The sequence below is a fragment of the Pyxicephalus adspersus genome, chromosome 5, assembly GCF_032062135.1.
Source record: "Pyxicephalus adspersus chromosome 5, UCB_Pads_2.0, whole genome shotgun sequence".
In the NCBI taxonomy this organism is placed as follows: domain Eukaryota; kingdom Metazoa; phylum Chordata; class Amphibia; order Anura; family Pyxicephalidae; genus Pyxicephalus; species Pyxicephalus adspersus.
Window position 1 is genome coordinate 134,678,484 of NC_092862.1, and position 14,385 is coordinate 134,692,868.

Below are 14,385 nucleotides of genomic sequence, written 5' to 3' on the forward strand. Positions count from 1 at the left end.
TTATTCTTAGTTTGGAACAAAATAGGGAAGGTTTCTTCATTACCCTTCTTTCTTTCTTTCTTCTAATAACCAATGCCAGGTTTATACAGCTCTCAGTGGCCCCATTTGAGAGATTTACCTGCCAATTGTGTGTCCCCTTAATGGTGTCCTACTTTTTTATCTTAGAAAGGTAGTAGACATGTCTTGATAATGCTGATCTCTGCCGGAAAGTACACCCCAACCTTGATTATCAGCATTTGAGAGTCTGGTATTTTTTGCTAATATAAACATATATTATATATATATATATATATATATATATATATATATACTGCATAATACAAGCATTGAATCTATGATCGCTCAAAAATTAGGTATGACAAAAAAGAGCTCCCTCAAGATGACCTTCACAGAGGATTTCACCATATAAAAATCTTCTTGCATGCTACATGGGAGAGTCCTATAATAATACAAAGTAAACCCAGGCATCGGAAGGATGCCAAGATACAAGCTAAGCTTGGGGGTAAGGACATCAGGCAGAGAACAGGATTTTATTACCAAAACCGCCATCCGTTTGTGTGATCTTAGGACGAAAAAAAAACCCTTTCTCCGGCAGTTTACACAACTGTATCTTGTTATCCATAATAACTAAGTTCCTCTTCCTATACTTCCTCAGTGAGGCCACTGTGCTAGCCATAGGACCAGAACATTCTTGGTTTTGCAGAGGCAACAGGAAGTACTTGTGAATTAAGGAATGCATATAATTATTCTGCTAATATAGGATGACGTTAGCCATCATGGTACGTNCAGAAAAAAGGTAACTCTGCACAAAATGTTCCATTCGGTATAGAAAATGTTTGAAGGATGCTGCATGTGAAGTCACAATGTATCCAAACCAATCATCATATATTGCAGCTTACTGGTCCATGGTCATGGCTGCACTTTTCATTTCATAGTTTTCATTTTTCAGGCTTTCTTTCATTTCACTCTAATTCTGCCAGTAACACACTTTCTGTCTTAGGGATATTTTAGACTTGCAGTTGACTACCTTTCTACTGCAGAAACAACCACGTACCCAACTGCTCTCATTCAACTGAACTTGAATTGTTGGAAACCATGCAATTGCACACAGTTGAGGTGAATTGAGGTGCAGTTCCTGGAAGTGACAAGTCACTTCTAGCTGAGTGGTTGCTTTTCCCTTTTCTGAAGAACCACACCACAACCACAAGGACAATGCATGCAAACACATTAAAATATGCTGCTTTGGGCAAACGGTAGCAGTTTGTCATGTGCATGGGAGCTGCTAACTGTGTGGTTTTTCACTGCAAGTGTGATAGAGCTCTAAAACTAAAGCAGTTAACAAGTGGTCACCCTGTTCCCTCTTAACCTTTACTGTCCCCAGTGGCAGGCAGTTACCCTCCCTTAGCTTGCACTAAGGTGTTCACTCCTTAAATGAATGAGAATGTCTCCTAATCTGGTCATTATCAGCCAGATTCAGCAAAGGTTTCATGTCCGTGTGGTACCTATGGACAATGCCAGCAAAGGTTTAAAAGAACAAAGGTAAAGAACTGGTCAAATGATCTACATGCTTGTTGGTTAGAATATCCTTAACTTTCTGTCTCATCGATGCCTTGATGTACTCTGACTCTCAGGGTCTCACCAGGACAGGAAGCCTCATAAAAGCTCTTGCAAAAGAAGTATGTAAACCAGTTAATGAGTTGCAGTTCGTTATTTTAATTGCTCCTCTTTTTAACTATCCAGGGGATACCTATTATTTCCCTCACTGCATTTTACATCTTAGATACATCTAGTGTTTTATATTAGCCTACAAGATGTATCAATGCCCCCATTTTATTGGGAAAACGGAGAGACGATACAAGTTTAAAAACAATAAAACAACATAAAACGTAGCCAGCTCCTCGACTCCTCTAAGTATTCTCAGAATGCTCTTCTCTTTCTAGCTACAGAAGTCTCCAATTTTATTCCCCTCCAGGGAACGGAGAACCTGTTTCATTTTAATGTAAGTGATGTCAGTGCATACTGTCTGGATTTGCTACACGTTTTAGGAGGTCACCACAGTCCAAGGATCTGGCGGTCTACCGAGAGGGGAGAATAAGCAGACGCAGTCCTCCAGGAGCCTGCTTATGCTATCAAACGGGATGCTGACTGATATTTCTGGGACCTATATCCTGTTAGGTAAATCTCATTAGCCTGCGTTTTAAGGGATTTGATCCCTTATTTAATTTTTATAAGACGTGCCTTGAAACCATGAATAATGCTAAAATTGGACAAATCCTGTTCTTCTTAGGTAAATTTGAATCGGAGCTTATTAAATACCCAACATTTGTCCTTAGTTTGGTGGGAACAGGCCAGAAGGCTTGAATCGAGCTTTGGACTGAGGTTTGCTGGACTGAGATGAGAGCTATAAACCTATGCTCAAATGTTATAGCCAAGCTATGATGGTTTTGGGGCATTTTATTTGTTTTTTAGGTTTTTTCAAAAATGTTTTAGCTCTGTTATAGCCTTCTTACAATCTTTTACAAATAAACATTTAATACTGTGAAGTTTTACTGTGACGAATTACCAAACAACTATGGGTTTTACAAGAAGACACTTTTTATTTAGCTATAGGAATTATGGAGATTGTGAACACCAAGATGTAAATCCTTGTAGCCCAACCTGCAGCCTTTGGCCCATATAAGACTCTTTGTTATTTGTTTTGTAGCCCTCAGACCCCACCATTCAATAATTTGATTTATTGGCTGGTAGAGGAGCCTGGTGTTCTCCTGGCAAAGTGCCAACAGCCAGGAGCTGTGTGGGATCTCTTGTTCCTGAGGCAGGTCTGAACCCAGCCTAAAGGTAATTGTACAGAGATTGTTCTGATTATATAATGACCAGTTTTTAAGAGGACGCCATAACTTTGGAAAAATGACTCATTTCCTGGTACATCTACAGGATAGAAATAGAAAGAAAATCTTCCCAGTGGAATACTTAGATGGCAAAAAATTATGCATTGTGTAAAGCTGTATTTAAACATACTTATCTGCAATTTATGTAACATACTAAAAATCCAATGGATACAGTAAAACACAAAGGTGACATACTTACCCTCTGATCTCAACCTGGGCCATGGCACTTATGGGAATCTCCACGCTAACATAGTTACTGTGGGGATTGTCCTTGTTTGAACTGTAAAAGACAAGACAAAAAACAAATATAAATCACAAGCATTGACAAATAAATGTATAATGTGTATCTATTTAGTGATTTCTCTTCACATTCTGTAGATTCCCAGACTGAAATCCTTTGTGTATAACACATCATTCAGTGTTCTCAAACAGCTTTTTTTTGTTTAATCTGCGATAAAAAAACACCAAGGTGCCTAAGCAGCTTGAATTGTAAAGCTCCTGGCCATGAAGTTTCCAAAACTCAAAATCGTGACTTTTTTTTCTTTATCACACAGATATATACACATATCATATAAAATACTTACAGTACATAAAAGATTTTTTATCTGCCAAGGATCTGTAATTCTGCAGTCAGTTTCACAACCCAGATGTCCGTGCCAGGACACTGCCAGACCTGCAGTCTCGAGGAGGCACAGTTCGGTCATGAACACACCCTCAGCATGACCTGACCTGCATTTGACCTTAAGCTGTATCATCACTATAAGCTGCTTTGCATTTTCCTAGACTTGCATACATCTAAGCCACTTTGGTGTGCTCAGTCTGCTGAAGGTAAAAGGAAGCATTTACCTATTACCTATAGCACATACCTAATCCCGCTTCCCAGACTGCAACCTTTTAAACCTACAGTAGAGTCGATTCTCCAAGTAGGGGGTTCCTGTCGCACCTTTTTGAACACAGTTAAGAACTGTGTATGCACAAGAATTTACATGACTGAGATCTATTTATAAACAGTGAATCTGACATTCACTAAACTCTATCTGGGAGACAGTAAATAGGTGCCTTTACATATACATGGGTCTGGAAGATCCTCCACCGGATAACATTTGAATGTCAGACTAAATAGTGAATGTCAGACTCAATACTTTATAAATAAACCTTATGTTGTCATCTCTGAGCAAATATATCACTCCAAGAAGAAGATGCTAAACCTACTTGATGCCGGAACAAAGATGAAGCTTTTTTTGGGAGAAAAGCAGATTTCAGGTCCCATGGTGGAAAAGCCACCTGCACCACCAGTAACCATTTTTGCATGCAGTTGTCTTCCAGCTGCAACCACTTGACCTAAAGTGAGTTTTCAATTTTGGGAACCACACTATGATTTGCTGCAACCATGTGTAGCGTTGTGCAAAAAGTGATTCCCAATCGCTTCCATTGCGAAATGACCCTACAATTGAAGAGGGCATACAGTGATCTGTTTACATTTACCCATAACAAAGCATGAATGCACCAAACTGTCTGATGTCGGGTCTACAAATAAAATTCTAAAAAAATTCATTTTCCTTACACCCTTCTTTAACTCTACTAGATTGCAAGCCCTTCGGGGCAGGGTCCTCCCCTCCTGTATCACTGTCTGTATTAGTCTGTCATTTGCAATCCCTAAATATTGTACAGCGCTGCGTAATATGTTGGCGCTATATAAATCCTGTTTATTAATAATAATAATATTAATAATAAGTTCAATTAGTGAACATCAGGAGAAAATTTGCAACAACTTAGGGCTCTATTTATAAAACAGGGAATCAGTTAGTGACATTAAAACGCATGGACGTAGCTGATTCCCACAAGGGAATGTTTGAGAGAATGTCTGATTCCCTGACTTAAAAAAAACAAGCCCTTAGCATGGGGAAATAAAAAATTATGGCTGTCAAGCCAACACTGACCATGAGCTGCTAAACCCAACATTTTAACGACATTTTTACTGTACAAACCACAATAAATAAAAAGAATAGAATAGTACAATATTATTATTATATAAACATAAATTTACATAAATTAACATAAATTGTACAAAATCCAACAATTTCATTAAATTAGTGAATAGAAGGAGAAAATTTTAGGCAATATAGCAAAATTAAGCAAAGTGGGGGAAAACTAAAAATAATTCCTTAATGACCCCCCCCCCCCCACCCCCAAGAAGTTCCTTCAAATCTCCAGCCCAGATCTGTGCCAGGTATATCAGGACAACCCTAAACTTAAGCTGTTAAATTTCAACATTTCAACTACTCGTATGTAGACTATCTGTTTCAGACAAGAGGAAAAAAATATATTTTTTTCCCTTATATAAATAAATTAGAATTGTTAAATAAACAAATTCAAAGAATTCTACTTCAGCTCCAGATTCTCAATTCATCACTTGAATGAACAACAGATTTTGCAATAAACTAATTAGGATCTTGTTATCCTGCACACAGGCGAGGTTGCTGCCAAACTTGTGATGTGATCTGACCATTATCCACACTTGTCAGATTGTTTCTATTCTTTTTGTATTTTCCATCCCAACATTCTTCACGAGAGTCTATGGCTGCAGAACATTTGCTACAAATACACTGACGTTTTTCTGGAACCCTTGGCGTGTTTTGTAATAACAAGCATGTAATCTGGCGGAATGCGGTTTGAAAGAACGCAAAACAAACAAGTTTTCGGACGTTATCGGCTCACAGTGGAAAATATCTAAATTATTTTGATGAAGCAAATTAATTCCATGTACTATTTTTAGCTGGTTTCTCTTTAGGATCATTAGATCTAAAGGAGCAGTGTGTTTTATGTGATTTGTGATACATTTTCAGGAATTGTCAAGGCATGATGAGGCAAGAAATGGGACTTTATGTCTATAGGCCCCAAACATAAGAATTTAAAGCGACAGATAAACATTTTAAGCTCCCTCCATAATTTTTTACAGTCAGAGTTGGTATGTTTTTATGTAACTGGAAGTAATGGCATGTTGTGTGGTCCAGCAGTTACTTAAACCCGCCATTACTCCATTGCATCGCACCATGCCACCACTATCTTCCTTCTTTGATTTCTAAAGACGATCTTTTACCATCTTGATTGCCCATGCTGGGAAGACATGGTCCAATAATTGACTCTCATTCATTGACGTAGCTCATTCATTGACAATGACTTGAAGTTCACGCATTCCTGCCATGTGCAAGGGAACCTAGGTTTCTCATGCAGCCAACGCATGCCCAGCTCAGCAAACTTTGACAGCTGGGCAGCAATTAGGCAGGTAAGAATAATTTTTGCAGAAGGGACATTGTCTGTCCTTTTCTGCAATAACCACCTGCCTGAATCGCCATGTTAAAACTTGGACTTTCCTTCCACTTTAAACTGTAGGCCCTGCCAAAAATTGTGTCTGCACTTTGGATAAAATGGGGAATGGTTAGAACCTTTGTCAGCTCTTTGGAACGAGAGTTACCATCTTTTACTTTCCTGCTGACAATATTTTAATAACTCTCCCAACAGCAACACACAACCAAATAAAAATGCTCTTTTGTAGTAGTGTAGGTAAAGGCTAGGACCCCAGGAAGATGTTTTTCCATCTGTGTCCCTGTAGAAGTTTTTTCTTTTCTGGTCAAGCTGTTGTCAGCTGAATAGGAAGTGAGGGTAAGTCTTTTGGGGCAATAGATAGAATAGTATCATTGGCATGAGCTTTAAGCCTTTCCCACTTTATCCAAAGCAAAGCATTTTATTAAATGAGGATTACTTTTAACCCCCATTTAAAATATATGTGCAGCGACCCTATAAAATGAGTTGAGGGCTGAATCTCTCTTGCACAGAGCATGCAATCATGACAAAGAATCTAACTTCGTGCTCCTCCATCTCACCCCAAACATCAATACCTGACTGCTGGCATTACAAAAAAATCGAAATGTCCTTTTTACTTATCTAGAATTATTAGTCATATGATACTCCTGTCCTTAATCTTCCCTAATCTTCTGTTCACAGGAAGTGAGATCCTTCTGTGGGTGTCCATGTCATTAACCTGGCATGAACACTTTCCGTTCCCTGTCCAGCGGTGGGGTCCTCCAAGGATTTAGCAGAGAAGTCTGCAGCAGTGACATCAGTGCAAGGTATGGACCCATAGGCCTAGGTATTTATATCTTTCTTTACAAGAAAGAAAAAAAAATTTGCAGAGTTGGGTTGGATTGGTGAGAAGGTAAAGCTGTTTGGAGATCAGCTTTTAAAAAAAATCTATTATGTACACTTTTGATTGATGATTAGAACAACTAACTACATTTTACAACCATACTCTGGTGTTTATCCACTGGTAAAAAGTATATAGGAAATAATCCTTATTAATTATGGGAAATCTTCATTAATTTATCAGAGCAATGACCAAGCATGGGTTAAACAACCAAGTATAGAAAATAAGTCACAGAAAAGAATACTCTTAAACACGCTATAAAAATTAGATTATAATAGACACTTAAAAGGCTCTGCATTGTCCCTTTAGGCAGTTGTAGGTTAGAAGAAGCTGACCGGAGCCCTGATCCCCCTCCAGTAGTACCACTGGTGGGAGTGGAGATCAGACTCATAAATCTTCCACAATTGACACAAAATAACATATGAGAGAAATACTGGTGCTGGTCACACAATGTATCTGATCTTTTGGCCTCCTGGCTCCTATCACAACTTCCTGTCCCCCTCTGCAGCAAACAAGGAACATCCATGCGTGTCAGCCTCATTAATAATATGCCAGATTTTCTTGGGAGATGGATGATCTTTTTTCATTGAAAAAACATGGTGGAGATTATGACATATGACTTCAAGGTCATCATGTTGTGATAATAACCCTTCTGTGTCACCACTTCCTTCCCTTCAGCACTTCCATGAGATTTCCTTCTCAGCTATCTTGATAATATTTGGACTTTCCCAATAGTTATATCTGTTTTTGCCAGATTTAAAGGTCACAGTTTTTACTATTGAGCTGCTAGTGGGAAAATGTAGTGTTGGAAAGAATCGGATACAAAATAGTACAATTCCGATAATTTGGGGGCATTTTTCCTTTTTTTTTTTTTAAAGTCTCTTTGTAAGATTGTAAGCTCTTCCGGGCAGGGTTCTCTCCTTTTCCTCTGTATCTGTCAGTCATTTGCAATCCCTATTTAATGTACAGCGCTGCATATTATGTTGGTTCTATATAAATACTGTTTATTAACATTGATAATATTAATATTAAAAAAAAGGAACATTTTGACCTTGCACATGCTGGAAAAGATGACTTCACGAAAGTACTAATGTGTCTATAATAAATAGTCTCTTGGCCACTTTATACTCACCTTACCTGGATTCCTTTTTCCTCTATGTGACAATGCCAAGGCAATCACTAGGACTGAGTGGTGTCACATGACCATTGGACTGATGTCACCGCAGAGAACCAAGGTGCTGTGAGGGAGCATCTAACAAGGAGTATAATGGGCCTAATTATTAAAGCTCTTCAAAAGGAGAAGCTCTTCACTGGAGAAGGTAGACTATCATAGATGAACTTGGGTGATCCAGCAAACCTGGTATAGATCTGGTCCAGGATTGAAAACCTTTTCCAACAAATAGCAATTTATTTGCAATAATAAATTTCAGGTATGGTGGATCACCCAGGTTCTCCCAAGACAAAAATCTTCTCCAGTCTTGAAGGGCTTTAATAAATCAGGTTCATTGTCACTATGTCCTACAAACATGGTATATATAAATACCTTTTTAAGCTCCATGTCAGCCAACAAGTAAACAACAATAAACTCCCATGTTCCACACGTGTCTACTTAAATTGCTTTGGGATAAACTTCACAAACTTTTTGTCAAACTGTTAAATACATTTACAGAAACTGTTCCACATGGAAAATAATGCACAGACTCCTATGATCCACCTCTATATGGCCGCATAACAAGGGGAGACAAAGTTTTACAGCTGCCACTCTTCCTGCTATATTGAACAGCAAATGCTGTAGAGTAATTTAAATTGTGAGTGTTTTACATTTATTACACAACTTACCTTTTCACGTATAGAGCAAAGTTGATGCTGTCTGAATTTTCTAACCTCTGGACATTAAATCTCAGACCGAGGGAGAGCTAAAAGAGATCAGAGAGGTAAAGATCAGGATCTTTACATGGTAGGTGTTTTACCAGGGCTCCAAGTCCTTCAACAGTACAAACTAATGATTCTATCACTGAGACATGCATGGAAAATGTAGATCTGTCCAGGGGGAATAACTGTATGTACAGTTGGCTATGTACAGTAGAGACATCAATACTCAAACAGATCCAATGTTTCTCATTTTCCAAAGAGCAATATATTTTTTACTAAGAAACAATAGGCCTGGCAAATTGGCAATGCCAGTATGACCTAGTGAATTGCCGAAATTAACTATTTTAGCTCTTGGTTCAGGGCACGGATGAGGCGATTTTGTAAGACCAAGTACAATGGTGGAGGAGATGAACCAATACAGACCATAAAATAAAAGTTTTGAAAATAAAGTTTTAGCTAACACAACTTTAATAAAGTGAAAAATTGCTGCAACATATTTGTAAGTATTAGATGGTCAGGGCTAATAGGAAGTATCTGACTGGTGGCTTTAGGCTAGATCAGGGGTCAGCAAACTTTGGCCTTTAGGCCAGATACGGCCTAGCCAGTAGTCCGTTCTGACCTAATGGCCCTGGCCTAATCCTCATCGGCAGGGGTCGGTAACCTGCAGCTCCGCATGCAGCTCTTAAGCCTCCTCAGATTTTAATTCATCAGGTAGGCGATCCATTCAGCTGATCGGCACCATGTACCACTCACCTCCATGTGTCGTTCGATGCCTATATAATCTGCCTCCGCAGGTACATTTACATGGAGTTCGGCTTCGTAAGCCCCTTCGCCATCATTCCGTGCGTTTATAGTTAACAGGATGGGGTTTTCATCTCCTATAATTATTTGTTTCTTATCCCTATAAAAATGAAGATTAAGAAAGTATAATAATGTGAAAAGAAAAAGAACTTCTAACTGCCAATTTAAAATAAACTCCAGTGCTTGGAGTGATCATTTCTTTCTGGATCCACAATGTATTTTTTCCTATAGCGTAAATTAAATGTAACCTACAAATGATCCTGAGTGTGCAATGTTTCTTTAAAGACTTATTTTCATTGTTTTGGCATTTCAAGGCTGCTGATTTCTTGCAGCAAAACAATGCTCTAGACTGGTTTCCTGATAATAATAACAGTGGATCCAGCTGCTTATTGTAAGTTGAAATTATTTCTACCAGGGTGGCAACACAAGATCGCAAATTGGAGAATCGAACATTGTGCTGTCAGCGCATGAAGCTCCTTCATCTCCAGGTATTATTTTATGAAAGCTGCAAATTCAAAATGATTAAAATTACACTTCTCATCATTTTAATCCTTTTGTATTGAAGACAGTATGGCATGCTCCAAACAATTTCTTAACCATGGGGGTTCTGCAGTGACTCACGATGAATAATAGCATTGCTCATATTCTGGAAATTGCAGAAAAAAACAGCAGATTATTTGCCTAAACATGAGCAATTTCATATAACAACCAATGCAACGATTTTATTTTAACCAATTCCCTTTTTGAGAAATTGGTGATAAAATCTCAACGCACCAACCTCCATGGTCCTGACTACCATTGAGAAAGGTGTGGACACCATGGCACAATGGAGCAGGGATTGGGTGCACACAGCTAGGGGCTATAGTCAGCTCATAGTAAAAGAACCCCTCTGACAAACTAAAGTGCAGTGCTCCTCCAAACCAGATACCTTTCATCTTAGAAAAAAATATGTCGGGGATTTATTCTTCATTCACAGCTATTCGAATAATTGCTTTATGCCCCAATAGCCAACTCCTAACTTATTGCAAAGTGATCATCATTCTTTACGAACAGAGTTAGCATAATCAAAGCACACAACACAGACATTTAAAGAATTGGAAATGTACATATTTTCAACATATTTGAACAAGCAACCATTTGATTCATCTAAATGCAAACAGGGCCTATAGATAAAGATGATATGTGGTCATTGCATAAATTACAATGAAAATTTGTCTTTTCAAATTGTTTTCAAAAAGATCAATAGAAGAAATAGTGTGCTGTGGCAAAAGTAAGTGCACCCTTGTCCTCAGTACTAACTCCTTTAGCAGAAATGACTTCTTGTAAGGATTTTGTATGACTGCTCACCAGTCTGACATTATTTACAAGAACTATTTTGACTAGTAATTTATGCAAAATTCTCTCAATTTCAAATCCCTTAACATGTTAATGCCAGTCCATATTACCATTTCTTCTTTTTGAGTCATTCCTTGGAGGCTTCGCTAATATGATTCCAGCACACTTTGATTTGATGCAGAATTTACAGTAAACTTAGTGAATGCAAGCTGGCCAGGCTCAAAAGTAACTAAAAAACTCTGAACCATGGCATTTCCACCACCATACTTTACAGTTGGTATGAGATTTTTCTTTTCTAAAAAGTGGCCTTTAGTTTGTGCCAGACATGCCTACTGTAACTGTTGCCAAACAACTTTATCTTTGATTTAGCAGTCCACAGCCGATTGTTTTGCTTATTTGTTCAATGGAAAACTGTGGTCTTGTTCTAATGTTCTTCTAAGAAAACAACGACTGTACAAGGTAAAAAAAGACAATATCTTTCTAAATGCAGATGCATGATGTCTGACACCAACTGTTGCAAGAGAGAGCTTTAGATTTCATAATGAAATGCTGGGAATCCTGGAAAGTCTTTAAGTATCAAACACAGTGAGCCCTATTTGCAGAATATTTGATTTCAAATCAATGGCTTGCTAGACTCAAGGCATCGACAACCTTCATTCTGATGAGCTCTTTTGATCTTGGCATGATGACACCACATACAATATACATACTGCATAAATGCAAAGAGAACACTCAATTCTAGATATCTAAGGTTTTAAATATGGTAGGTTCCACCAGCAAACTGTTTCAGAAGGTTCTTATTGCTGGAACTTAATCTAGAACATCTGATTCTAATTTTACAGGTTTAAAGAGGTGGTTATTGTTGGGTTGTGATGACTTTTTGCAAGTATGAATTTTCATTCATTTAGATTATAGGAAAGGATACAGCAAACAACTTTCTGTGGCATTTGTTCAGGTATATCTCCTTTATTTGTAATCACTATTTAAATGAAGAGCTGATGTCTACCTGATCAAATCAATTTCCATGGGGTAAGCTTACTTCTCCAAAAGAATGTATAAACATCTATACACTGCCCAACATTTAAAGGCAAGATAACACTTAAAATATTTAAATATATATATATATAAATATATATATATACTGTATTATATTATATTTTTTTCTAAAATACCTACAATATTAGAAACCTTTACCTTGGGTTTGATCAACCTCACATAATAGTAAACTAAGCAAACTTTGAACACTCAATTTTGATTCTCTCAAATTTCATTTCAGGAAATAACTTTAACTTATTTCCTGGACAAAACAGTTTACTTTGTGCATGTGGGTGGATTGCAGTGGATGACAACCAAAAAATAACCTGAATGTCTTTATGCCTTGTAAATAGACACATCCTTTTGTATTCAAACGTTAATTTAAATCAGGAAACAGCCTGATTGTAACCATCTACTGACTCATACAGCCCAGCTAACATCTTATAGCTTGCATCAATATACTCAATAATCACAGTATATAGAACAAATAATGGGTATTACAAAGTAATCATTTGTAGTCTGCCACACCAAATGATAATATTTAGTGGGAATTAAGCCTTCCTAATTAAGTGCGTATGAAGATAAATTCCTTCTGGAGACAGTGCTCTGTCGGGCTGTGTTTAACTGACATACACAAACAATCACAATTACAGTTAAATATATACAGTAGGCCTCCGGAAACTTCAACAAATCAGCTTTAGCTTTAGGATACTTTTATTCTTTTTGCTTTGTCGGGGGTTTTGGCTTGTCCTACATACATTTATTTAGGCCTACAAACACCAACCTGGCCTTAGGGGACCTGCAAAATTATATTTAGATACAATGGCAAAATTATTTCCAAGAAAAAAGGAAAGTATTCTTTGTACAAATAACATGTTTGGCCTTGAAATTTCTTTGTGATCAGAATTTGAATTGTTCTACAAATTTCAGTATAACTTCACTTCTGTGTATATATTAGTTTAACATTTCTCCGAGCGCTGTCATTTCCTGTTAAAACAAACATCACAGTTTGGGGTCTGGAGTAAGCTGTACTGGCTTTTCCTTCATTTTTTGCTCATGCATGCATTCAGTACACAAAAAGGAAATTTATTTATTATGACTTACGATCGGGCTGAGAGTCTGAGGTCAGGAATGCACATATTGTCTTCGCCACAATCTAGGAGAATGTGAGCCTGTACAGAAGGAAAAAACACAATATGAAGAAACAAATTTTGACTTTTCAGATTTTCTGATTAAAATCTAATATCTAATTGCCTTTGTTTATTAGGCTCAAATAAATGAATTCATGTTTAATTTGGAAACCAATTTAAGGGCTCTAAGGACTATTTATAAAGCAGGTAATCTGATATTCCCTGAAACCTTCGCTGGTGGAGAATCAATTACTGTTATTGAAACACATGGACCTGGTAGATTCTCTATTAATGTTTCGGGGAATGTCATATTCACCTGGTTAAAAATAGAGCCCTATGAGTCAATGAGCATGTTCTCAATCCAGTGCTTTCATCTTCGACAACCGAAAATATGAAAATTGTCAATTTCTAGTTGGAATGTTTGTTTCAACAATGGACATCTATAATAGGAAAATGGTGGCTCATTAGGTGAATACTGGATTGCAAAATAGCTCAGCTTTTTGAGCAATGTATATTAATTCTACAAAAAAGTAACTAATACATATTTTTTTAGAATCAGCAGCATTTAAATGCCTGGTTGACCAAAGTGGTCATGGAAATATTATTCTGAGGATTATGGAAGTTCTAATGATGGCAAAAATATTCTTCTTTCATATAAATATTGGTGATTTATTAAAGGAATCTAGTCTGTTCACTTACCAAGGTGACTTATAATATTGCATGGGATTATTCATTTAGTTTAATGAATGCGTTGATAGTTGGCATTGCAAAGAGTATCCAATCATGGACAAGGAAAACTTTAGAAATACTTTTTTTCTAGCACATTATCAGATGAAGTCAGCAGAACTTTATTCATTTCATATTCATTTCATATCTACTATGCTGTGTGAAATATCCTTTGCAATAGGTTAGTTCACTTTGCTATGTGAACATATTTCATTCCTTTAGTAAATTAGCCCCCTTGGTTTGAAGGGTAGCCATGTTTTGTACTCATAATAGGCTAATGCATTCTATAGGAACTTGTCACATTGTTTGGCACAAGATTGAGATAGTAATAAGATATATTCATTGGGGCATAGGCTAGGCCTACAACATGCTTACCAACACAAAAGGCAGAAAA

General features: G+C 37.3%; 1 protein-coding gene across 1 annotated transcript in view; it reads right to left on the reverse strand.

The window, feature by feature from the left end:
* ITGA8 (integrin subunit alpha 8) overlaps window positions 1–14,385 on the reverse strand; it is a gene marked incomplete in the record, with an annotated part of 110,963 nt that overhangs the window by 21,755 nt on the left and 74,823 nt on the right. The window contains 4 exon segments of the mRNA XM_072413422.1: window positions 3,088–3,168; window positions 8,932–9,008; window positions 9,718–9,865; window positions 13,240–13,307. Of these exon segments, the coding sequence (XP_072269523.1) occupies window positions 3,088–3,168; window positions 8,932–9,008; window positions 9,718–9,865; window positions 13,240–13,307 (374 nt within the window).